Raw genomic sequence first — 24,600 nt, forward strand, 5'->3', positions numbered from 1 at the left:
TTATATCTAGAGACATGATCTTTTATGGAACACACTACATAAACAGATCTATTCACAAAAAAAACAACACCAAATTAAGACATAAGGATTCTGGGTGTGGCACTTTCTCCCCGTGTTGAAACCCATTGGTGGCCTTGAGCTGTTTTCTTCTAAAACAAAAGCGCGTTGTTGTCTCTTTGACATATTTCCCATTTCCATTAGTAATTTAAAAATATTCATTATTCATCGATATATAATAATGGCAATTTATAAAGCGCCCTATATAAAAAATCAGATTTACTCTATGGCGCTGTACATTAAACAACTGTTAATGAACGAAACTGTTACCTGATAGGTAAATTCAGATTCTCAAGTTGCATAGGTAGGGGCAAGCAATCCTATTCATTAACATACCTGTTTGCTGAGTTATATTTGGCTTTGTTGAAGTTGGTTGAGTTGTAGTTGGTTGACTTGTAGTTAGTTTTGTTGTAGTTAGTTTAGTTGTAGTTGGTCGAGTTGTAGTTGGTTTAGTTGTAGTTGGTCGAGTTGTAGTTGGTTTAGTTGTAGTTGGTTTAGTAGTAGTTAGTTTTGTTGTAGTTGGTGAGTTTGTTGAACCATTTGGAACTGGGTTGGCTGAAATTAACTTTAGAAAATCATAATAGAAACATTCAACATTCTTTATGATTTCTATTCTATTAATTGATCTTTAAAATCAAAAATCAAAAGTTATCTCATTTTTGTCTGACCACTGTAAAATTGAATATTACGTGGTTTTCCGTGAAATTCAGTATTTAGATATTGTCACAGAATATTATTTCGACGTTCACATTAACTTTTTCTTGAGCCTCCTGCGATTTCCTCAGTTAATACATTCTGAGTAACGCCTTTTTGTCAGTTCATTTTTATGTTAACCTTGATTTGTCTCGACTTAATCGAATTATGAGAATTGTGCATCGGAAAACTACCTTCGTATGATTTATACAATCTGATTTAGTCCGCTTTAAACATTGTTCGTGCCTAAAAGAGTAATCGAACAAAGTGTTTATTAATCTTTGATTTTTTATGCTGTTTAAAACTGTGCAGGTAGTTAAATTAAAGCACAGAAATAAGATTTTATATACAAACATTACCATCACATTTTCCTTTTTTAAGTTCAATATCATCGACAGCAATATCTCCCCGAAATGTAATTGCTCTGTTTGCTTCTATAAATAACTGCAAAAGGAAACGTGCATATAATTAAAGAAACCAATTTGAGCAGCGGAACACTACTCTTGCTTGTTTTATTTATAGTTATTGAAGATTGCATAAAAGTTACAAAAAGAAAGAAAATGAATTCTACTTTGAATGATCATTGATCTTGTCAAAAATATCAGTTACTATAGTCCGACTATCTTACAATATATCTGTTAAACAATTAATGACAACTGCTTCATTGCATTTACCTATGCACTTTCAGGAGACAGGAATAGTTTTAGTCATCAAATAAAAAAGAACGCACATGACCGTCAGCTATTCATAGTAAGGCGAGTCTTCATGCGCAGTGCTGATGGTTACAATCTGACTTTGAGATTAAAAATAGCAACGTAAGCTTTTTTTGTGATTTTTGCTGTGTATGTACTGATATTGTGCCATGGATTAATACGTTTTTTTTATTCCATTGGTTCATAGATTAAAGCACTGTAACTAGCATGTCTGTTCCAATCCAACACGTAAATTAAAATGTATTATACATTGTATGTGTGGTTTGATGTTGATGACGATTTTTTGTTGTTCAATATGTGAAAACATGTAAATTCACATATAAGTTACTTCTAATACTCTATTTATCAGTTCCAAATAAACTCATCATAGATAGATGCCAGGATTAAAATTCTATATTAACGCCAGACGCGCGTTTTGTCTACAAAAGACTCACCAGTGACGTTCGAATCAAAAAATGTTTAAAAGGCCAAAATAAAGTATGAAGTTGAAGAGCATTGAACACCAAAAGTTCCAAAAAGTTTTGCCAAAAACAGCTAAGGTAATTTATTCCGGAGGTAGAAAAGCCTTAGATTTTGAAAAATTCAAAGTTTAGTTAACAGTTAATTTATAGTTATGAACATATCAATGATAACTGAAGTCAACACAGAAGTGCTGACTACTGGGCTGGCGATACCCTCGGGGAAATAAATATCCACCAGCAGTGGCATCGACCCAGTGGTTGCAAATAAACTCATCATAGATAGATGCCAGGATTAAAATTATATATTAATGCCAGACGCACATGAGCTCATAAAAATATTAAGTTTGAAATTGATGACATAAATATATAACTGTTTACAGATGTCTATCTGATATGAAAACAAGAACATGTGGTATGATTGCTAATTAAAAAACTGAGATAACCTTCATTTGAGCACCAGATGTAAATTCAACCATCCCTTTGTTCCACTGGTCACCATGGTTACCAGATTGTTTGAAAAGTTCATTTTCAGGGGCTGAAACTCCTGTTGAAATTTTCAGATCGCCCATTGTATCTGCTCCGAACATGTGATATGCAAAAGTTAAACAGTGATCACCGGCTGTAAATAAAGAAACTATATATTTAACATTGTCACAACTTTTAGAATAAGGTAGATAGGTAGATTCACTGTATACCGCTTTCTCGTATGGTACAATAGAAATACATTATTGCTCTAGTCTTTTGTTTAATTCTGCAAATTTGAGATACATTTGCAATTTATGTGTAATACAAATAAATCATATAAAAAATAACTGATTTGTTGCAGTGCACAGAATGTTTAAACTAAATATTTGAAAGCCGACAGTTATCAAAAACCGAAAAAGTTCAAGAGGTTAATGACAAAATATACATAAAAATAGCCAAATCCGTTTAAGATAGACCTTGAGGGTGTTTAAATTTTACTTTCTTTATAATTTCAATATCTATAAACGGACAATCCCTGTATGTAGAAAACTCGTATGTAGAAACCTGGTTTATTACTATTAGTTACATAGTGGGTTAGTAACCTAATATAATATGATAAAGGGTCAGTAAATTCCATATGGGGTGAGAGCGAAACAAATGATAACTTTTTAATATCAACAACCTTTAAATAATCAAACAGTGCCAAAGTCGTAATTCCACTACAAACCGTGTTTTGAAATAAGCCCCGCCTCCCTACTAACCAAATATTGAATATACACGGTCTCCACGCGTACGATTTGAACAAATCATATTCCTAGAAATGTAAAGGAGGTAAGATAAAATGTATTAGCAAACCAAACCTGAAAACAAACAGACATTATAGGTAAAAGTGTTAAAAATAGGGAAAAACATTATTTCAAACAGTTTGGTAACTACTGGCAGAGAAAAAAGATTGTTAATACTTTTGTCATCCGATTCTACTTAATTTTGACCTCATGTCTGCAGTTATTTAGGTAAAACAATATAGTCTGAAATTGAGATCATAAACAAATCATTTACCAAGATTGAAATTTGATTTTCTGCAAATGTTTGGTATACTTTTCCTATGTCAGTGATATGTTTTACAATGAATTGTAGACATTACCTTAATAATACAATGAGGAATCTTTCTAAACGCAATTTATGGTAACGAATCGGCATTGACCAAAAAAAAACATTTGGAAGAGGAAGTTAAATTGTATATATTAAGACAATATTTGTCAGTAATGTTTGAAGGTTATATATCAGACGACAATTGAACCCTTACTTTTAATTTAAAAAATCAGAAATATTTTACTGATTTAATCAATGTTAAAAAAGATGGAGGAAAAAAATAACAACAAGAAAAACTTGCATTGAGCTATTGTATCAATATTCAGGAACATATAAAAGAGGGACGAAAGATACCAGAGGGACAGTCAAACTCACAAATCGAAAAAAACTGACAACCCCATGGCTAAAAATGAAAAAGACAAACAAAAAAACAATAATACACATGACACAACACAGAAAACTAAAGAATTAGCAACACGAACTCCACCAAAAACTAGGGGTGATCTCAGGTGCTCCGAAAGGATAAGCAGATCCTGCTCCACATGTGGCACCCTTCGTTTTGATTATTTGATTACAAATAATAACTAGTGATGTAATGGAAGATTATTTTTCATGTTATGTTTTTACGTTTGTGTCAATAGTTTATATTCCTACATCTCTTTTTATTGATATTACATAAAAAATCAATAGATAATATCACATTACTATTATCCCGAAAGCTTTGTGTGAAAGAAACCCATATCATTTCCCTTTTATTATATATATGAACCTGCAGCACAACATATATATTTTTAAAGACATATGACGTCGTACTTTTAAGAATATAATAATACTTGTGTAACCGTGACTGATCGATTATTAGACGTTATACACATTATGGGTTTGATAAATCCGTTGCAACCTGACTGAAATAAAAATCACCACGGATAGCTGATACAGCACAATTACCATATCTTGTATTGCATCTATAATTTACCTGTATTTACTTCGACAAAGAATAAGAGTATAAGAACAATATACCATTTATTGATGAAGACGACATCAATCTGGCAACATAGTTGTTTCTTACTGGAGATGATACTTCTATGTACTTGTACATTGCACCTCCATAGGCATTTGATGGTCCTGTTGCAGAAGACAGGGTTCCTCCCTAAATAAAACCATACACAGTGGACTCATTATTTATCGTTGAATACCATTTTTCGTGGATTTCGTTGATACAAATGAACCAAGAAAAGTATTGTTCAACGAATGACGAATTTTCTATAGGTTTGTAGGCAGACCGAGACAAAACCACGAATTTAATATCCACGAACATGCAAGTTATCCTTAATCCACGAAAATTGGTACCCATGAAAATAAAGGAATCCACAGGATATAAAACTATCATGGTTTAAACCATCTTTTGATGATATTACTTTGTAGATGCTTTTAAAAATATTATGACAGTTGCATAAGAGGAACACCTTTCGAACATTAGATTTATTCAGTCTGGATTTGACGGGGTTCGGATCTTACATATGAAAGAAAAGGTGATTCAGCGGTATATTAAGTACAAAATCATCTAAACCACATGATTGCATGCTATCTATAAACTGGAATTATGACTTTTTGCATATGTAAAACATAGCCTAGACCAATGACTTCTACTAATACCACAAAAAGAATTTATAATGAACAGTTTTACTTTTTTTTTTATTTAACAAAAGGAATTATCCAAACTAAATACTTGTAAATAAAACAACACTAAAAGAAAGAGAACATTTACTGAACAATCAAAATGATGCCTCCAACATATTAGAAAAAATACGAACAAAATAAGTCCAAAATATATTGTATGATTCTGTTGCTTGATAAAGAGGCGACATATACCAAATAAGCAATCAAAATTTTTGATTGACGATAATTCGAAAACATAATGGCATCAAAAAGAAATTGACAAACATTTTTCATAACAAAACATAGAAAGTTAACGTGTTCGTTAAATGCTTAATTATGCAACATCGAATTTATTTAGAATAACAATTCTAAGAAGTGTTTCAAATTGATAATCTATTTGCAAACTGTTTAATAAGATGAAATACTACCTTTTAGGAACTGCTAAATATGACATGTTATAATTAAAATGAGTTGCAATGACTTACAGAATTAGGAGTCCAATCAAAATCGTCATCAGTAGCTTCAACCAAAAAACATGAAAGACCAACCTCAAATGAACATGTTTGGCTGTCACCTGCAAAAAAAATACAGTATATCGGGATAGAGAAAAATGAAAAACTATATAATCGCCTGATGTGAAACAAAACTATATAATCGTCTGATGTAAAACAAAACTATCTAATTTTGGATGTAACACATCTTATGATTGCCCGTAAGTTTGTTTTTTTGTTTATCAGCTCATAGACACAATTCTGTCGTGTGACCGTGACGAAAACAACGATTCAAATTAAATTAAGTATATTATAAAGATGAGTGTAATATTTATCTGCGTATTTGAAATATAAACTAAAAAAAAATCACTTTTAATTAAACAGTAACTCGACATTTTTCATGTTAGTTCTTCATAGGTAAAATAACATTACAGTAATTCCTTAATGCAATATCAACATGGTAAAAAGCAGATTTGATATACAAAATGGATACTTTTTTTTTATTGTAAATTGCCAACAGGAACTGAAATCGTACAACATGACTTTGAAATTCTATTTTTAACTATGGCACCCATTATTGAATGCTGTTAATCGGTTCTTTCCCAACATCATTTTGTCAAAGTTGAACATTTGATTGCTTTACCAGTTATGAATAGATAAATAGTGTATACTATCCCCAAGTCTGATCAAACGTAAAATCATACATAAGTCTGTTCTTAGATTTTCCTATCTAGGTCAACAACCAATCAACTTCACTTTTAATGTACTCTAAGTCTGGTATTATAGTCAACATGTTTAACTCCGCCACAATTTTGCGCCTGTCCCAAGTCAGGAGCACCTGACCTTTGTTAGTCTTGTATGATCTTTAGTTTTAGTTTCATTTGTATAATTAGGAGTTTAGTATGTCATACATTGTCACTGAACTAGTATTCATATTTGTTAAGGGGCCAGCTGAAGGACACCTCCGGGTGCGGAAGTTTCGCGCTACATTGATGACCCATTATAGGCCTTGGGCTGTTGTTTGCTCTATGTTCTAGTTGTTGTCTCTTTGACACATTCCCCGTTTCCATTCTCAATTTTAAGCTTGTTCTTAGATTTTCTTGTCCAGAAAACCATATGTAGATTACACTTTTGATTAATTCCATAACTTATCAATCCTAAATGGTTGAGTATTTTTTAATTGGTAATGGTTTTGCTTGACTCAATCTTGGAAGGTTCTGAACTTCAAAGATCTCACCTCAACGTAGATCATCAGTAGCTGTACAAAGACTGTCAAATATCATTAATAAACATACCTGTTGGCTGAGATGTAGTTGTAGTCGGCTGGGTTATAGTTGGAGCAACTGTGTTAGTAACTACATTATAAAACATAACATTAGAACGTTACATCTGCAGTAAAAAGTGACGTCATCTAATGATGTTGTAGTACTTAATTGTTTTTTTTCTACAAAAGGTAGTAGGAAAAGTCCCGTGAGCAAAAGATTCCTTATACAATTCACTCAAGGACCATAGAGGGTTAGTAAAATCCGTAGGAGATGCGTCCTTCGGCGGCTACATATCATTGGCAATATAAACTATCTAAACCGTTGGTTTTCCCGTTTGAATGGTTTTACACTAGTAATTGTGGGGCCTATTATAGCTTGTTGTTCCGTTTGAGCCAAGGCTCCGTGTTAAAGGCCGTACGTTAACCTATATTGGCTTACTTTTATAAATTGTTATTTGGCTGGAGAGTTATCGCATTGACACTCACAACACATCTTTCTATATCTATCCCTTACTCGTACATTTTTTGTTTTGTTTTGAGATTAAAGAGTAAAATTCTTACCGCAATTCCCTGGAGTAAGTGAAATATCATCGATTGCGATATCGCTTGAAAAGTCAGATCCACGAACAGCTTCAATGGAAATCTAAAATGAATTACAATTTATTATGGTTTACGGGCACAACATATTCGAACTATCAATTTGCCTTATTTTGTTCTTTATCATTTACTGCAGAAGATACATTGTTAGTTTACAAACTTAGAAATAGAACTTTTGTATATACTTCTATTTTCTAGATAAGGAGGAGCTCTTTTTTAGCTCACCTGGCCCGAAGGGCCAAGTGAGCTTTTCTCATCACTTTGTGTCCGTCGTCCGTCGAGATGTCAATTGCGACACTTTTGTTTCCTAGATAATATTCGACTTTATTAACAACTTTAACCAATTAACAATGTAAAGTTTGAATTTAATCCAATATATGTTTTTGTATTTTTTCAAATATAAAACAAAAATCTATATCGGGACAAGTGAGACATAAAAACGAGTGCTCTGCTTTTTTAATTAATTCTAAAATTAAGTTACTGCATTGCATTGTAGGACAATGAAAATCAAAAGTATAGTATTGCGTTATGACTTAAAAGTTTAAAATCGCAAATACTTATGTTTTATAATTTGAAAATCAATTTTATTTCATTACATTATTTTTCAAAAATAGAGCCTCTATTTGAATTCTCGTTTAGGATAATATTTAACAAAAACATAAAATTAAGGCAAATACGTATATTTGAAGTAGTAAGCACTTCGATGTTGACATGAATATAGATTATATGGTCATTTTTATGAATTACGAAACTTTGAGTTTTCGAAAAACTAAGGATTACTAATCCCAGGAGTTGATTACCTTAGCCGTATTTGGCACACTTTTTCAGGAATTTTGGGTCCTCAATGCTCTTTAACTTTGTACCTTTTTCGGCTTTTCAACTGTTTTGATATTAGCGTCACTGATGAGTGTTGCGTAGAAGAAACGCGCGTCTGGCGTATTAAATTATAATCCTGGTACCTTTGACAACTAATTTGAATACATGAGATGAAACAGATAGAATACTCATGTTTTTGGCACCATATGAGAAATCGATCACCTTCTCAAATGTGTACATATAATACCTCATACCTCCTTAATGTGCGGCAACATTTCTTAAAGGCCTCGCATTGTAATAAAAATAAAAAAAGGCGAATCATCAATGTATAAAATAACCATTATAGAACGTTGAACGAAATGTTTTTTTGAATTAAAACACATAAACTCATCATAGATACTGTGATTCAAATTTTGTATATACGCCAGACGCGCGTTTCGTCTACAAAAGACTCATCAGTGACGCTTGAATCAAAAATGTTTAAAAGGCCAAATAAAGAACGAAGTTGAAGACCATTGAGGACCGAAAATTCCTAAAAGTTTTGCCAAATACAGCTAAGGTAATCTATTCCTGAGTTAGAAAAGCCTTCGTCAAAAGACTACTACTGACCTTACGACCATTCGTATCCAGTACGTCGACTTCTCCCTTTATCCAATCATTGCCCTGCTGCCCAGATCGTCTCCATATTTGAGACTTTCCTATATTTTGTCCCTCCATGTATATATTTAATGTACCTACATTAGTTCCCTTCATGTGATACCAGAATGTCATGCAGTAGTCGATACCTACAAATTACAAGTGTATCAGACCATTTGACTTAGCATGAATATATGCAAATGAAGACATCAATTGATAATAATTGCAAGGTTAAGAATGTGTTGTTGATTGGACTATGGTTTGAGACAATGGTTTATAATGTGTTTGATTTAGATGGAGAATTAAACTGAATAGTACCGTATGTCAACTGAATTTATTGTGTCATAGAGAGTAGCGAAAAATAAAATGGATACTATGAAAAAGATTAGATTTGAGTTTATCATTATTGATAATGAAAGATGTTTTGATCAACATACAGTAGTTTCGTTACACCCTTTTTTTCAGGTAAGGGTAAGGGTGTTTGGTACCAACTAGTTTAGACAATGCACCATTCTGGTTGTGCCTGTATAGTATTTTGAACAATTTTAAGGCTGTTAATTTTCACGTTTTGTTTATGAATTTATACATGTAATTTCAGGGCATTTTTAGACCATAATGCACTATGGTTTTCGCTCAACACAGATGATACTGCACGATCTTTAAAAATGAGTAACACCCATATTGTAAAGCAAGATATAAAGTTAACGAAATCAAGAATACGACTGTTTCTTTCCATTCGTGAGTTGTGTTTGAACGTTTGATTTAACAATATGATAAAGGATGTTCTTCTATATAGTTAAGTATTTTTGTGATTTTACTTTTTCCAAATCGTTAAAATTGTGTTTAACTGTGCGTTGTGTTGTATGTTTTCCATACCCATTGACAAAAGGTACAGTGGAAGACTTGAGATGTTGCAAAACACGTGTAACTCGTAGCGTGTGAGCGCCTGTCCCAAGTCATAAACCTTACATTTGCTTATAATAATTAGTTTCTATTAGAGTATGGCGTCAATTTCGCTGTTTGATAACAAATAAAATGTGGTATGATTGCAAATGAGACAACTGTATAAAAAAGACCAAATAACACAAAGATTAATAAGTATAGGTCTCCGTGCAAAGTTAAACCGCAGAGTCAGCTCCAAAGGGCCCCAAAATAACAAAAAGTAAAACAGTTCAAAGCAGAAAAATAACGGCCTATTTGTGTATAGAAAATGAAGAAAAAACAATAATGTTACACAGACAAAGTTTTATGTTAAGGATCAATAAGTTAACTGATTTGTACATTGAACAAAATCTCCGTAAAACAAAGATGTACTATCTCATTTGAAATACCCATTTCAACAGGTACAACTTAACTTAGAAACCAACAATTCATATCTATTGACGAATCTAATGAAGGTTTTAAGCAATCAGTATAAGTATTCAAGTTATGCAGGTTAAATAGTGTTGTATAATTATACTAGAAGCGTCTAAATGCAGGAAGATGTCGAATCCATTACCTTTAAGAAAATCAGAAGTGTATACTATTTTTATTTTCGAATTGTTTGCCAAACATGAGTGTGACCTTCTGGCAGCTTCCTTGTAAGAGAAAGTTAATGAGGTTCATAACACTATAGAAAGAAAACTCTGTAAAAGTTACATGAACGTTTTAATCGTGTTTTCAGAAAAAGGAAATATTAAGCGGCTCATTGATCAAAATAAGTGAATTTCAAACTGCTAAATATCCAACGATTTTGTTTTAAGTGTGTAATGGAAGTTGTTTTCTTATACTTTTGTTGACGGGTTAAAGTAAGTTCTTTTTATAAAAAGAAAACGAGCCAAATTAATTTTAGTCACGGTGTTTGGTACCATTAAAAGAACTGTTTTTTTTCTTATCTTACTAGGTAATTGTAGATTAGTTGACATCACAGCTTTATCACCATTCTGTTTGTTTGATCCTGACGCCTCAATATAAACATACTGGTATCCTCTGTGAGCACTATCAGGTCCCGTTCCGCTTGATGGTGTCTTTTTCTGTTGAACAGAACCAAATGTAAAAAAATTCAAAACAGGTTATAATTTTGATTCAAAACAGTGCATTTATGGAATTTTCGTCATATGAATATCTATTCAAATTGATTTCTTGTTTGACGGTCTCCGGTTCATTCCGAAATATATGTGACGTATATAATTTTCTGACGTCAGACACGCGAATCAATGAATGTGTTTGTAGATAGATGTTTTTGTGTTCTGTTAAATTGTTCCTTTTAAAATTGTTACAAGATGATGACTGCTGTACCAATATTTTGACTATTTTATCTATTATGTCAGTTTAGTTCACGCATCATTGTAAATATAACGGCATTTGATGAGACTGTCATCAACGTGAGAGGTTAAGCGCTAAAGACCCAGGTTTAATCCACTATTTTCTTAATTTGAAAATGCCTGTGCGAAGTCAGGAATATGACAGTTCTTGTCAATTCGTTTTTGATGTGTTTCGTCATTTGATTTTGCCATGGGAATAGGGACATTCCGATTGGATTTTCCTCTGAGTTCAGTATTTTTGTGATTTTACTTTTCCCAATTTTCATTTTATTAAATGTGTCTGTACAATAATACAAACCAGCAAATATTTCAGAGTAAACAGGATACACTACGTAAAAACAACACTCTGCTTTAAACCAGCAATTCTCTCTAACTGACATTGACAACACATTTGTAACGTTTAAAGGACATTGTTTTAAAAATCCAAAATCGCTGCTCTACTTTTAGTGTCTAATAGTAACACCACGTTTACCAATATAGGCGATATCCTCTTAGAAAATATTTTCAAAGTTAGGTAACCATGTTGAACGCATCTCCAACATCTAATTGGAAATATCAAATATAGTTATGCTTTTCTCAGTTCTTAACTTAAATATAGATATTGACACTGAGGGTCTGTTGAGAACAGAACAGAACAAAAGGATGAGTTGAGCTTCCAAATTGTGAATATTCCATTTATTTGTAGCTATATTACAATACCACCTGCAGCTCTAACAATGTGATAAAAATGGGTTTTGAAATTTTATATATACGACTTTTGATTCTGAGAGGGTAAAGTGATCTTTACTTACATTTATAAATTCCCAATTCAGCTGATGATTCGCCTCATTCTCAAAAATGCATCTTTCTCCATATTCAAACGAACACTCGATTACTGAAGAAGCTACAATTCCAATGGTATTGTTACAAATAGCGTTGTCATTTCATGACATCACAGATTATTATTCATTCTAATGGTAAAGTTAATGTTGTATTGGCAATTTTTTTAAGCATGTATATTCAAGACCAGATTCGTGTTGCTCAGTCGTTAGTGTTATGTGTAGTGGCCTTTTTATTTGTTCGACATTTTGTCTTTGGCGTTATCTCTTGATCTCGACTGAAGATATTCAAAAGTTTTATATGTATCTTCCGCCTTTTGTTTCGTAGGTTCAATACGACCGCAAATAATCCATACACAGTTTTTAATAATTGTTTAACACATCACCTGTGTAATATACAAATCAAATACTGAAGAACAAATAGACCAAACAAAATGGATTCATTCCACATCTTGCTATATCTACTTATAGTAGCGGGACAATGTTTTTGGCAGTATACCACTCTTTAAGTGAGTTGGAACATGAATCCACATGTAATATAACATACTCATTAGCTAGAACATCACAGTTTTCCCCTGATATACCTTGGTCACATATGTGTGTAAGTCACATGTATTGTTTATATACTCACTAGTAAGCACATCACAGTTTGTCCCTGATATACCTTGGTTACATGTACATGTATAGCCATGGGTACCCTGAGGACTATTGCACTTTCCATATACACAAGGGCTATGGACGCATCCTAAGAAAATTAATAGTAAACTTTTAATGTATATAAAGGAAATAACTAAATCGTATAATTTTTACACACCTTTTTATAAATAAAAAAGTCCCATTTTAGATTGAACAACTAGTAAAACATGTAATTGAACTGTTAAATTGAAACTGAATTGATAAAAAAAACATATGGTCGATAGCAAAATATCAGTAAATCAATTTCCATGGGCAATTTTGACAAGTTTCTCCTGAAGGCAATTCAATATTTGATATACCAGTCGACATGCATATAAGACATATCTAAAGGACAAACACATGTGACTGCGATCATATCTGCTCAGTTTAAAAGAAAAACTAAGCAATATATTTATGTTAAACAACAATGTCCTAGTTCAAAAACTTTACAATCTGTAGATATACAATTTACCCTTCCCTAGACGTACTGTTTTAATTTCGTGTTAATATATTCTGCTTGGCGATCCGCTATTACAAATTTTACGCTTTGATTCGTTCCATGTAGCTTTAAAATCTAAACTAGTAAATTGACCTTGATTCAAGTTAACAACTCTATTATGCTTTATAACGGTGGGAGCGGTATGCCTACTGTTTCTATTCATCCGTCCTTTTAGGAATACTGAGGGACAATCAAAGACAAAGCTGAAGGATACTAATTAAAAAGGGAATGTTGCCAATGTAAAGTTATCAAAGGTACCAGGATTGTAATTTAGTACGCCAGGCGCGCGTTTCGTCTACATAAGAGTCATCAGTGACGTCCATATCAAAATATTTATAAAGCCAAACAAGTACAAAGTTCAAGAGCATTGAGGATCCAAAATTCCAAAACATTATACCAAATACGGCTAAGAAAATCCTTACTTTTAAAAAAATTTAAACTACAATCTTCATGCGATAAAAACTTAAACAAATCCTTAAATTTTATAATTTGATGATCAATAGTTTATAATACATTTTCTACATAACAAACTGCCTGTACCTATTCAGGGATTAATGCAGTTGTTACCCATTCGTTTGATGTTTTTGAGCTTTTGATTTTGCTTTTAAATAAGATACTTTCCGTTTTAAAAGAGGGACGAAAGACACCAGAGGGACAGTCAAACTCATAAATCGGAAATAAACTGACAACGCCTGGCTAAAAAAGAAAGAAGACAAACAGACAAACAATAGAACACATGACACAACATAGAAAACTAATGAATAAGCAACGCGAGCCCCAATGTTAAATGTTCCTCAAAGATCGATATTTTTGTGAGCTTACGTTTTGAGAAACCAGTTGATAAGATGCTTGAAAAATTGATAACATTCTCAAAAACATTATTTTCAATAACAACGAAATGTGTTTAATAAATAATTTATTAAGCAGCCTTTCAGCAAACCTTCATCGAAATCTAAAAAATAGAGACTATCGACACACAAAGCCTAAAATCGAAACGGCTCTGGAGAGACATATCAAAAAATCTTTTTTTTAAGGTAAATACAAACCTTTTCCAATCGATTGAACTTTAATGGAGAATCCTGTTGCAGCTGGTTTTGTTGAGAATGTGTTACTGTCAAATATAATCATCATAGCATTGCTCAACTCATCTGGTGTACTGTCCCATATCTCTTCATCGGCTACAAAGTTTGTACCACATTTCCTGTAGTAAACAAATAATCAATGATGAAAAAAAAATGTGGTGCAACACTTTAGATTTGAAAACTGCTACTTTGACATATTGGCCTTTATAAATTTTGTGTATAACAAAAACAACAACAGGTCTTTTCTGCATAAACAAATGCATAAGGAAATGCCTGCATCCAGTCAGAAATATGAAGTTATTATCCATTCATTTGATATGTTTGAGCTTTTGATTTTGCCATTTGATCAGGGACTTTCCGCTTTGAATTTTCCTCGGAGTTCAGTATTTTTGTGACTTGACTTTTTTTTGCATGCTTATGAATTCACATCAATTTCTAAACACTAAAATATATTCTCTACAGAACAAATACCCAAGAGTAACAAGCCTACAGCACACTGAAATGTCTCGTTGCTTCGTTGATGATAGCAGATCTGTTATATAAACTGTTAGATCAATATCTGACAGATATCACAAAAAATTAAATCTTTATGACATTTAACTGTATTCAACAGTGCATCGATGACCGATGATCATATATAATAAAAAATTGATGTAAAAGACATATCAAGGCAGCAAAATAACAGTCATTTAATATACAATGCTAATTAATCAGAAAACCAGACGCAACTTTCAGTTTTTGGTGGGGTTCGTGTTGCTTAGTCTTTAGCTTTCTGTGTTGTGTCTTTTGTATAATTGTTTGTTCATTTTTTTTAACCATGGCATTGTCAGGGTTTTTTTTAATTTATGAGTTGTATATTTGACCCGCCTTTTTTATCCACTAGAGGCTCAAGAATTTAGATTTAATAATGACTGTAGTGTAGGGAGAAAAAATCAATTAAAAGTTTTAGGAACATTTAATATGAAGAACTGCCTAACATTATGCCAAATCTGAAGAAACTAATCGTTACCTGTATAAATATATATATACCTAAATGTTATATACATAGTTCACACTATACGGACTTCATACACAGGAGTGTGCTACTTACGCAGAAACTGCTCCAACAAATTTATAAGGAGGACAGATTAAAATTGACTCTCCATAAATTTTACGGACACCATCACGAATTGGTTGATCCATACGATGTTTCTTTGTCCAAACTAGCTAAGGACATTTTTACCACATGTTTGGTTGTTTGGCATTACTTCGTCTAATCTTTTAATTACCGAACGTGACTTATTCCCGATTGTGACTGTTTTGCTGAGGGTGAATTCGCATTGCTATAAGACGTGTTACGATACTTTTCTATCCCAAATTCATGTATTTAGTTTTGATGTTATATTTGTAATTCTCATCGGATTTTGTCAAATGTCTTGACGTCTTATCTGTTATATTCATGTGTTATGGTAAAGAACTTTTTCGATGCGTTTTGTTATTTGATTTTGCCATGTGATTATGGACTTTCCGAATTGATTTTCCTCTAAGTTCAGTATCTTTGTAATTTTACTTTTTAATCACCGCCTTCATTTTTTAGATTTGATTTGGTTCAACGTAATGTGTACGATGTATTATGTTTGCAGTTTGATTCAGAATAAACTGAACATAGAACATATTTAATTGTCTAATTGCTACCTCAGTTTGCTATTAATAAGTATTCCAATTTTCATTGTTATCAAATGTAATATCAGTATTTAGTACAAATATAATCTTAAATCAATCCTAATTCTATCTTATTTTTGATAAATAGTTTTAGTCATTCAAATGTGACGTCATTTTTGTGTGCTGTTTTTGAAATTCAACTGTGACGTCATTTTTTGTCCTTTTTTACAATTTCAAATGTGACGTCACTTCTTGCGTTGAGGCCTTGACTAACTCGGGTGTGTCTATTTTTTCGTTGGATAATTTTGGTTTTTGTAATGTTTCCGGTTTTTTTCCGTTTTTTTGTGTAATTAGTTAATACTTCAGTTTTATCATGTGTATCTTTTATATAGTCATTGTATGAAATTTACTGTTTGCAAAAGTATAAATTATTCTAAATAATAAGTCTGTTCTTATCCCAAGCAGAAAACCCTAGCCGTATTTGACACATCTTTTTTGAACCTTTTCTCAGTGCTGTTCAACTTTTTTTGGCTTTTGAACTTTTGTATCTGGGTGTTAATAGTAAGTCTTGTGTGGACAAAACGCACCTCTGGCGTATTAAACTTTAAACCTGGTGCCTTTTGTGAGCTATTATTTGTGTTTCTTTGTCCAATATGTTCTCCTATGTATTTGTATTGTAGTCCTGTAATGTTGTGTTGTCATTTTAATGTTATTTTTAACATTGCCATTAAAGCAAAGGGTTTGGCATGCCCCAAAACCAGGTTCAACCCACCATTTTTTCCTTAAAAAAAGTCCTGTACCAAGTCAGGAATATTGCCATTGTTATATTATAGTTCGTTTCTATGAGTGTAACATTTTAACGTTGTGTTTCTTTTGAGTCGTTTGTTTCCTCATATATTTGAGTGTGAATTCGCATTATTATAATACATGTCATGGAACTTTTCTATCCTAAATTTATGTATTGAGTTACGATGTTATATTCTTTATTCTCGTCAGATTTTGTCTAATGCTTAGCTCGTTCCTGTGTGTAGTACATTTTTAATGTTGTGTCGTTGTTCTCCTCTTATATTTTATGCGTTTCTTTCAGTTTAGGTAACCCGGATTTGTTTTTTTTTTTATCTATTTATGAGTTTTGAGTATGCTATTGTTGCCTTTATTTATGATAGTTATCAAAGGTACCAGGATTAAGATTTAATACGCCAGACGGGCGTGTCGTCTGTATAAGACTCAGACGCTTAGATTGAAACAGCTATAAAGCCTAACAAGTATAAAGTTAAAAAAGCCAAATAAATACAAAGTTGAAGATGATTGAGGAACCAAAATTCTAAAAAGTTGTGCCAAATACGGCTTAGGTGATCAGTTCTGAGATAAGAAAATCTGTAATTCTTCTAAGTTATGAAATATGTTTATAGCCGTATTTGGCACAACTTTTGGGAATTTTGGGTCCTCAATGCTCTTCAACTTTGTATTTATTTGGCTTTTTTTAACTATTTTGATCTGAGCGTCACTGATGAGTCTTATGTAGACGAAACGCGCGTCTGGCGTATAAAATTATAAACCTGGTACTTTTGATAACTCTTTACCGAAAAAGCGTACCGCAGTAATACTCTTCAAATTTCTAGTAAAACACTTATGCTTTACTAATTTATAGATAATGATCAATGTTATAGAAACCATAATAGATGGTCTTTTATTGCTAAAGCCTCGGTCACACCTTACCGGATAGCACGGACGGACGCCTAATGGATGAAAATAAAAGTTGTCCGCTGACAAAATTGTTATCCGTTTGGAGTCCGTTGATGTACTGACCAATCTAAACGGACGCGTAACGAATGAATAACGGACATACACGTGACACAGGGGATGTGCAACGTCCGAGAAATGGAAACGTACCGGACAGAACGTATATCCAACGGACGAGTACCGCATAAAACGGACACCAAACGGAAGCGTACCGGATAAAACGGATGAACAACATATACGGAAAAATTAAAGGCGACAACATTAATACATGTAAAATCGCATAAATACTCAAATTTTGTCTGTGTAACTGGTTTTGGTACGTTCTTAAAAATGCCGCCAAAGGGCAGTGTCTTGCCTGAATAAGAGCTGCTTGATTGTGAAGATGTGCCCTTACTCTGAGATCGAATATGAATAATAAGAAAACATGAACCTTAAAATATCTAATTGGCAATTTCAGACGCGAAATTTTTAATTGGCATTTATCTGTTTCAGATCCGTTCATCATCCGTATTATCCGGTATACGTCCGGTAGAAGTCCGTTTCACATTCGTTCAACATCCGTTTTATCCGTTTAATGTCCGTTAGAAGTCCGTTGGTGAATTTATCTGCCAGACCTCCAACGGATTATTAACGGACACGTCACGGATGCGAAACGGAAACGAAACAGACGAGTACAGAACGGATTAAAAAAAGTTATCCGTTAAGCCTTGGTCAAACTTTACCGGATAGCACGAACGGACGCCTAACGGACGAAAATAAAAGTTGTCCGTTGACAAAATTGTTATCCGTTGGGAGTCTGTTGATGTACTAACCGAATAAAACGGACGTGTAACGGATGCATAACGGACATACACCGGATATTCAACGTACGAGAAACGGACACGTACCGGACAGAACGGATGTCGAACGTACATCCAACGGACGAGTAACGCATAAAACGGACACATAACGGAAGCGTACCGGATAAAACGGATAAACAATATATACGGAAAAATCAAAGGTGACAATAATAATGCATGTAAATCGCATAAATATTGAAAATAGTTTTGTGTAACTGGTTCTCGATTGTTCTTCAAAAGCTGCCAAAGGACAGTGTCTGGCCTGAAAAAGAGCTGCTTGATAGTGAAGACGTGCCCATACTCTAAGATCGACTATGAATAATAAGAATTCATGAACCGCAAGAAATCTGACATACCAATAATTGGCATTTCTGAAGCGAAATTTTCAATTGGCAGATCCAGATCCGTTCATCATCTGTTTTATCCGTTATACGTCCGGTAGAAGTCCGTTTCTCATCCGTTCATCATCTGTTTTATCCGTTAAACGTCCGGTAGAAGTCCGTTGGTGAATTTATCTTCCAGACCTCAAACGGATGTATAACGGACACGTAACTGATGCAAAACGGAAACGAAACGGACGAGTACCGTACAAAACGGACGCCCAACGGACGTTCAACGGACATGTTATCCGTTGGACGTCCGTTCAATGTTTTGAACATGCTCAAAATTTTCCACCGGACTGAACCGACGTCGACGGATAAAACGTACGCTTAACGGACATGCAACGGATATGGACGGACGTCTAACGGATAAGAACGGACGTCTAACGGACATGAACGGATTGAAAAAAAGTTATCCGTTAGGCGTCCGTTCGAGCTCTCCGGTAAGGTGTGACCGAGGCTTAAGGCATCCGTTTGAGCTATCCGTTAAGGTGTGAACGAGGCTTAACAGATGAGCTCTTAACGTTTATCAAATAATCATGACTATAAGCTAACAAGCCCACTATACAGACATCGAATATAATTGACATATTTTGACAATAACAGAGACATTTTTTAAGACAAATCGAAGAGATCGAAATGTTGTACAAAATAATAAACTCGGATTAGAAATAATCTAATAAAATCACTTAGGGTTTTCTGTCCTAATAAATGATATATTTATTCCAACTGACAATAGGCACTTTTTGACCGTTCTGTCCCAATCAAAAACGCCTATACTCCTATTCTCAATACTCACTTTGGGCCTTTCTATCCCAATAAATTAAATGTTTACTCCAACTAGCAATACCCACTTAGGATCGTTCTGTCCAGATAAACATATCTATACTACAACCAACAAAACTCGAGCCTTTTTATATCTTTACTCCAATCAACAATACTCAATTTGGACCTCCCTGTCACAATAAATCATATCTATACTCAAACCAACAATACTCAATTTGGACCTCCCTGTCACAATAAATCATATCTATACTCCAACCAACAATACTCAATTTGGACCTCCCTGTCACAATAAATCATATCTATACTCCAACCAACAATACTCAATTTGGACCTCCCTGTCCCAATAAATCATATCTATACTCAAACCAACAATACTCAATTTGGACCTCCCTGTCACAATAAATCATATCTATACTCAAACCAACAATACTCAATTTGGACCTCCCTGTCACAATAAATCATATCTATACTCCAACCAACAATACTCAATTTGGACCTCCCTGTCCCAATAAATCATATCTATACTCAAACCAACAATACTCAATTTGGACCTCCCTGTCACAATAAATCATATCTATACTCAAACCAACAATACTCAATTTGGACCTCACTGTCACAATAAATCATATCTATACTCAAACCAACAATACTCAATTTGGACCTTTCTGTCTCAATAAATCATATCTATACTCAAACCAACAATACTCAATTTGGACCTTCCTGTCACAATAAATCATATCTATACTCAAACCAACAATACTCAATTTGGACCTCCCTGTCACAATAAATCATATCTATACTCAAACCAACAATACTCAATTTGGACCTTCCTGTCTCAATAAATCATATCTATACTCCAACCAACAATACTCAATTTGGACCTTCCTGTCTCAATAAATCATATCTATACTCCAACCAACAATACTCAATTTGGACCTCCCTGTCCTAATAAATCATATCTATACTCAAACCAACAATACTCAATTTGGACCTCCCTGTCACAATAAATCATATCTATACTCAAACCAACAATACTCAATTTGGACCTCCCTGTCACAATAAATCATATCTATACTCCAGCCAACAATACTCAATTTGGACCTCCCTGTCCCAATAAATCATATTTATACTCAAACCAACAATACTCAATTTGGACTTCCCTGTCACAATAAATCATATCTATACCCAAACCAACAATACTCAATTTGGACCTCACTGTCACAATAAATCATATCTATACTCAAACCAACAATACTCAATTTGGACCTTCCTGTCTCAATAAATCATATATATACTCAAACCAACAATACTCAATTTGGACCTTCCTGTCACAATAAATCATATCTATACTCAAACCAACAATACTCAATTTGGACCTTCCTGTCACAATAAATCATATCTATACTCAAACCAACAATACTCAATTTGGACCTTCCTGTCTCAATAAATCATATCTATACTCAAAGCAACAATACTCAATTTGGACATCCCTGTCCCAAGAAATCATATCTATACTCCAACCAACAATACTCAATTTGGACCTCCCTGTCACAATAAATCATATCTATACTCAAACCAACAGTACTCGCTTTGGACTTTTATGTCTAAATAAACTATACCTTTACTGCAATACTCACTTTCGAATTTTGTGTCCAAATAAAATATACTTATACTCAAACCAACAAAATAATGAGATGTGTATGATTGCCAATGAGACAACTATTCAACATTAAAATTAAGTGGATTTAAGCAATTACAAAATGTATAGGCAAGCGTTCGGCCTTCAACAATGAGAAAAACCCATACCATATGGTCGATTTAAAAAGGCCGACACATGAAAAAAATTAAATTATTCAATTGAGAAAACTAACGGCCTTATTTATAACGAAACAGTTTACGAAAAACAAATATGACAGACAAGAATTAACGACAACCACTGAACTACATGTTCCTGGCTTGGGACAGGCAAAAAACAAATATATCGTGGTTAAACATGTGAGAGTAGGGGTGTAGTACAACGTAATAACACACTATAAACATCAGTTGAATAAGGTTTAATGTTCTTGTATTTATTTGTACTGTAGTCTTGTCCAGTAATGTTGTCATTTTAATGGTTATATTAAACATTGCTATAAACCAGGTTCAACCCACCAATTTTTCTTGAAATGCCCTCTACCAAATCAGGAAAATGGCCACTGTTATATCTTGTATATCAAAGTTCGTTTCTGTGTGTGTTACATTTTAGTGTTGTGTTTCTGTTGTGTCGTAGTTTTTCTCTTATATATGATGTGTATCCCTTAGTTTTAGTTTGTAACCCGGATTTCGTTTTTTCTCAATCAATTTATGAATTTCGAACAGCGGTATACTTCTGTTGCCTTGACTTAACGTGGACGAGTACTTATACATTCCCAAAACAAAAAGACAATAAGAACTTTTCTGAGAGTACTCGCGGTTACTGACAACTAGTTCAAAGCAAATACCAACTAATGAAGAAAATCATGTATCTAAGACTCAAAAACCTATCAGTACACATCCAGCATCAAGTGGATTTAGTGTAAAGACGTCATTTACAGTCAGATAAAAACATGATCTTGTTCAATGCCAAACTATGAGAATCGACAGTTTGTAGTACCGAGAAGGTACATATCTGTAAATAGTCATCAAATGCACTGACAACAAAATCAATATTTACTAAATAAAATCAATATTTAAGGAATTAAATTCAGTGTTGAATACTCACTTTGGACCTTTCTGTCCTATTAAATTATATCTATACTCCAACCAATGATTGCAAGCAGCATCAGCAGATATATCCATGTACTGAACTGAAGCTCGAACTATACTATTAGCAGTTCCCTGAAAGTAATGTAAAATAAACACAATCTGGAAAGCTTCAAGGGTTATTTTAAATCAAAGGATTATGTTTTAAAGGAACTTCCTTGATAATACTAAGTTGTAAATATATCAAATGGAGTACAGGCATATACCTGTTTGAAATCAAACAATTTAAATGGTACTCTTTATCTTTCAAGAGTTAAGATAAAACTGACAAAAGTGGCAAATATGGATCCTTTCTCTTAGTTTATATGGTCCGTACACGTTTTATGTAAAAAATAGGATGTTTTGTATTTAGACACTACTTATAGGAACACCAGTTCTATATTTGGTTGTAAATAACGTCTAGTGATTTCATCATATGACAATTCTTACCTTAATTAACCAGGTACATTCTAGTCCTGTTGGGTAGTTAGCTGGATAGTTTGGTGATTTAATGAATCGTTCCTCTCCTACACCAAGGTTGATAACACCACCACACGTTTCTATACAACAGGAAGATCAAAGAAGCCAGGTTATTTAATTTAACTTTCAAATATATTTATGATATTTTTTTTCATTAACAATCCGAACGTTTTTGATTGGGTTCCATTAATTTATTTCAAAGAAACCAAAGAAACAACAGACACGGCTTGCTCTACCTCATTATAGACTTATACCTCGAATTTGACATACACGATCATCTCAGAACCAGAATCTAGGAAAAACGAGATGAGTTTAATTTTGAAATTATCAATTACCCCCACTTTAGAAGCAATATACCAATACAACAATTTCACCTGCATACAGAATATACATTTCCCATCTTGAATTAATTTTTCTCATTAAAGACTATTATAAATGTGATTTTAACTTTCAAGGATATTTTGAAAACTCCTGTGTACTTGATATAAGAAATGCAATTTTAAAGTATAACCTCTTGCATTTTTAGCGATAATAAAAAAACGTCGGAATGATTTCTGAATATTTTATATTGTTCTATAATTTTTGTAGTCTTATCTATTATCTTTGTAAAAGAGGGACGAAAGATACCAAAGGGACAGTCAAACTCATAAATCTAAAACAAACTGACAACGCCATGGCTAAAAATAAAAAGACAAACAGAAAAACAATAGTACACATGACACAACATAGAAAACTAAAGAATAAACAACACGAACCCCACCAAAACTAGGGGTGATCTCAGGTGGTCCGGAAGGGTAAGCAGATCCTGCTCCAGATGTGGCACCCGTCGTGTTGCTTATGTGATGACAAATCCGGTAAATAGTCTAATTCGGTAGGTCACATTCATGAAAGTGAAGGGGATTGTAGTTACGACGTAAGGAACATATCCGATATCATTTGTGAAACGGTTATTCCATAACGGTCAACCAACTCGTGATGGCGTCCGTAAAATTTACGAAGGGATGATTTCAACTTCACCATTTGGAACTCTTGGTTTAATAGCTTCCTTGTGAGCAGTAACCCTCTATCAAGAAAATCATGATAGGAAATGCAAGCACGGGAATATCGTATCAATTGGGAGATATATATCCCGTATGGAGGTGCTGCTGGAATGTTGCTACTTAAAAATGGAAAGTTCACAATTGGAAAGCTGAAATCATCTCTTTTGTCGTAAAGTTTCGTTTTCAACCGACCCTCATTGTCAATTTCTAGATATAAGACAAGATATGAAGCCGACTTAACTGTATCTGTAGTATCCTTTATCTCCACTTCGATGGGATAGATGCGCTAAATGTGCTTTGTCTATATAACATTTTGTGTTTCTGTACGTGGCTCTGTACTTATACATCTCGCCATTGTGTTAATGTTCTATGATAATTTTTGTATTTTTGTCTCTCATTTTTGCTAATGTGCTTTTTCTATACGCCTTTTTGTGTTTTTTTTTACCTTTCTTTAGAAGAAATTCGCAAATTTCATATAAACAAGCTGCACGAAGGGCAAGGGAAACTTTTAGTTTATATTCTGCAGATGATAAAAAAGCAATAAATGAGGTTGTTAGATTTGATATATGCCTTTTTGTGCTTCTTTGTTACATATTTGTTTGTTTTTATA

The 24,600-nt window shown here is 33.3% G+C and overlaps 1 protein-coding gene across 4 annotated transcripts in view; it reads right to left on the reverse strand.

The window, feature by feature from the left end:
- LOC143055584 (MAM and LDL-receptor class A domain-containing protein 2-like) overlaps positions 1–24,600 on the reverse strand; it is a 55,755-nt gene that overhangs the window by 12,554 nt on the left and 18,601 nt on the right. For 3 of the 4 annotated variants that reach the window (XM_076228742.1, XM_076228740.1, XM_076228744.1), the window contains 14 exons: positions 22,921–23,030; positions 22,451–22,566; positions 14,286–14,440; positions 12,697–12,810; positions 12,039–12,130; positions 10,824–10,956; positions 8,918–9,093; positions 7,457–7,538; positions 6,927–6,986; positions 5,626–5,714; positions 4,502–4,631; positions 2,368–2,543; positions 1,110–1,194; positions 394–612 (listed from right to left, as the gene is read on the reverse strand). In XM_076228742.1, coding sequence (XP_076084857.1) covers positions 394–612; positions 1,110–1,194; positions 2,368–2,543; positions 4,502–4,631; positions 5,626–5,714; positions 6,927–6,986; positions 7,457–7,538; positions 8,918–9,093; positions 10,824–10,956; positions 12,039–12,130; positions 12,697–12,810; positions 14,286–14,440; positions 22,451–22,566; positions 22,921–23,030 — 1,737 coding nt within the window. The remainder of the gene's footprint in view (positions 1–393; positions 613–1,109; positions 1,195–2,367; positions 2,544–4,501; positions 4,632–5,625; positions 5,715–6,926; positions 6,987–7,456; positions 7,539–8,917; positions 9,094–10,823; positions 10,957–12,038; positions 12,131–12,696; positions 12,811–14,285; positions 14,441–22,450; positions 22,567–22,920; positions 23,031–24,600) is intronic. The other variant, XM_076228743.1, reaches the window with a different exon arrangement.

Source organism: Mytilus galloprovincialis, chromosome 12 (assembly GCF_965363235.1).
Source record: "Mytilus galloprovincialis chromosome 12, xbMytGall1.hap1.1, whole genome shotgun sequence".
Taxonomy (NCBI): Eukaryota; Metazoa; Mollusca; class Bivalvia; order Mytilida; family Mytilidae; genus Mytilus; species Mytilus galloprovincialis.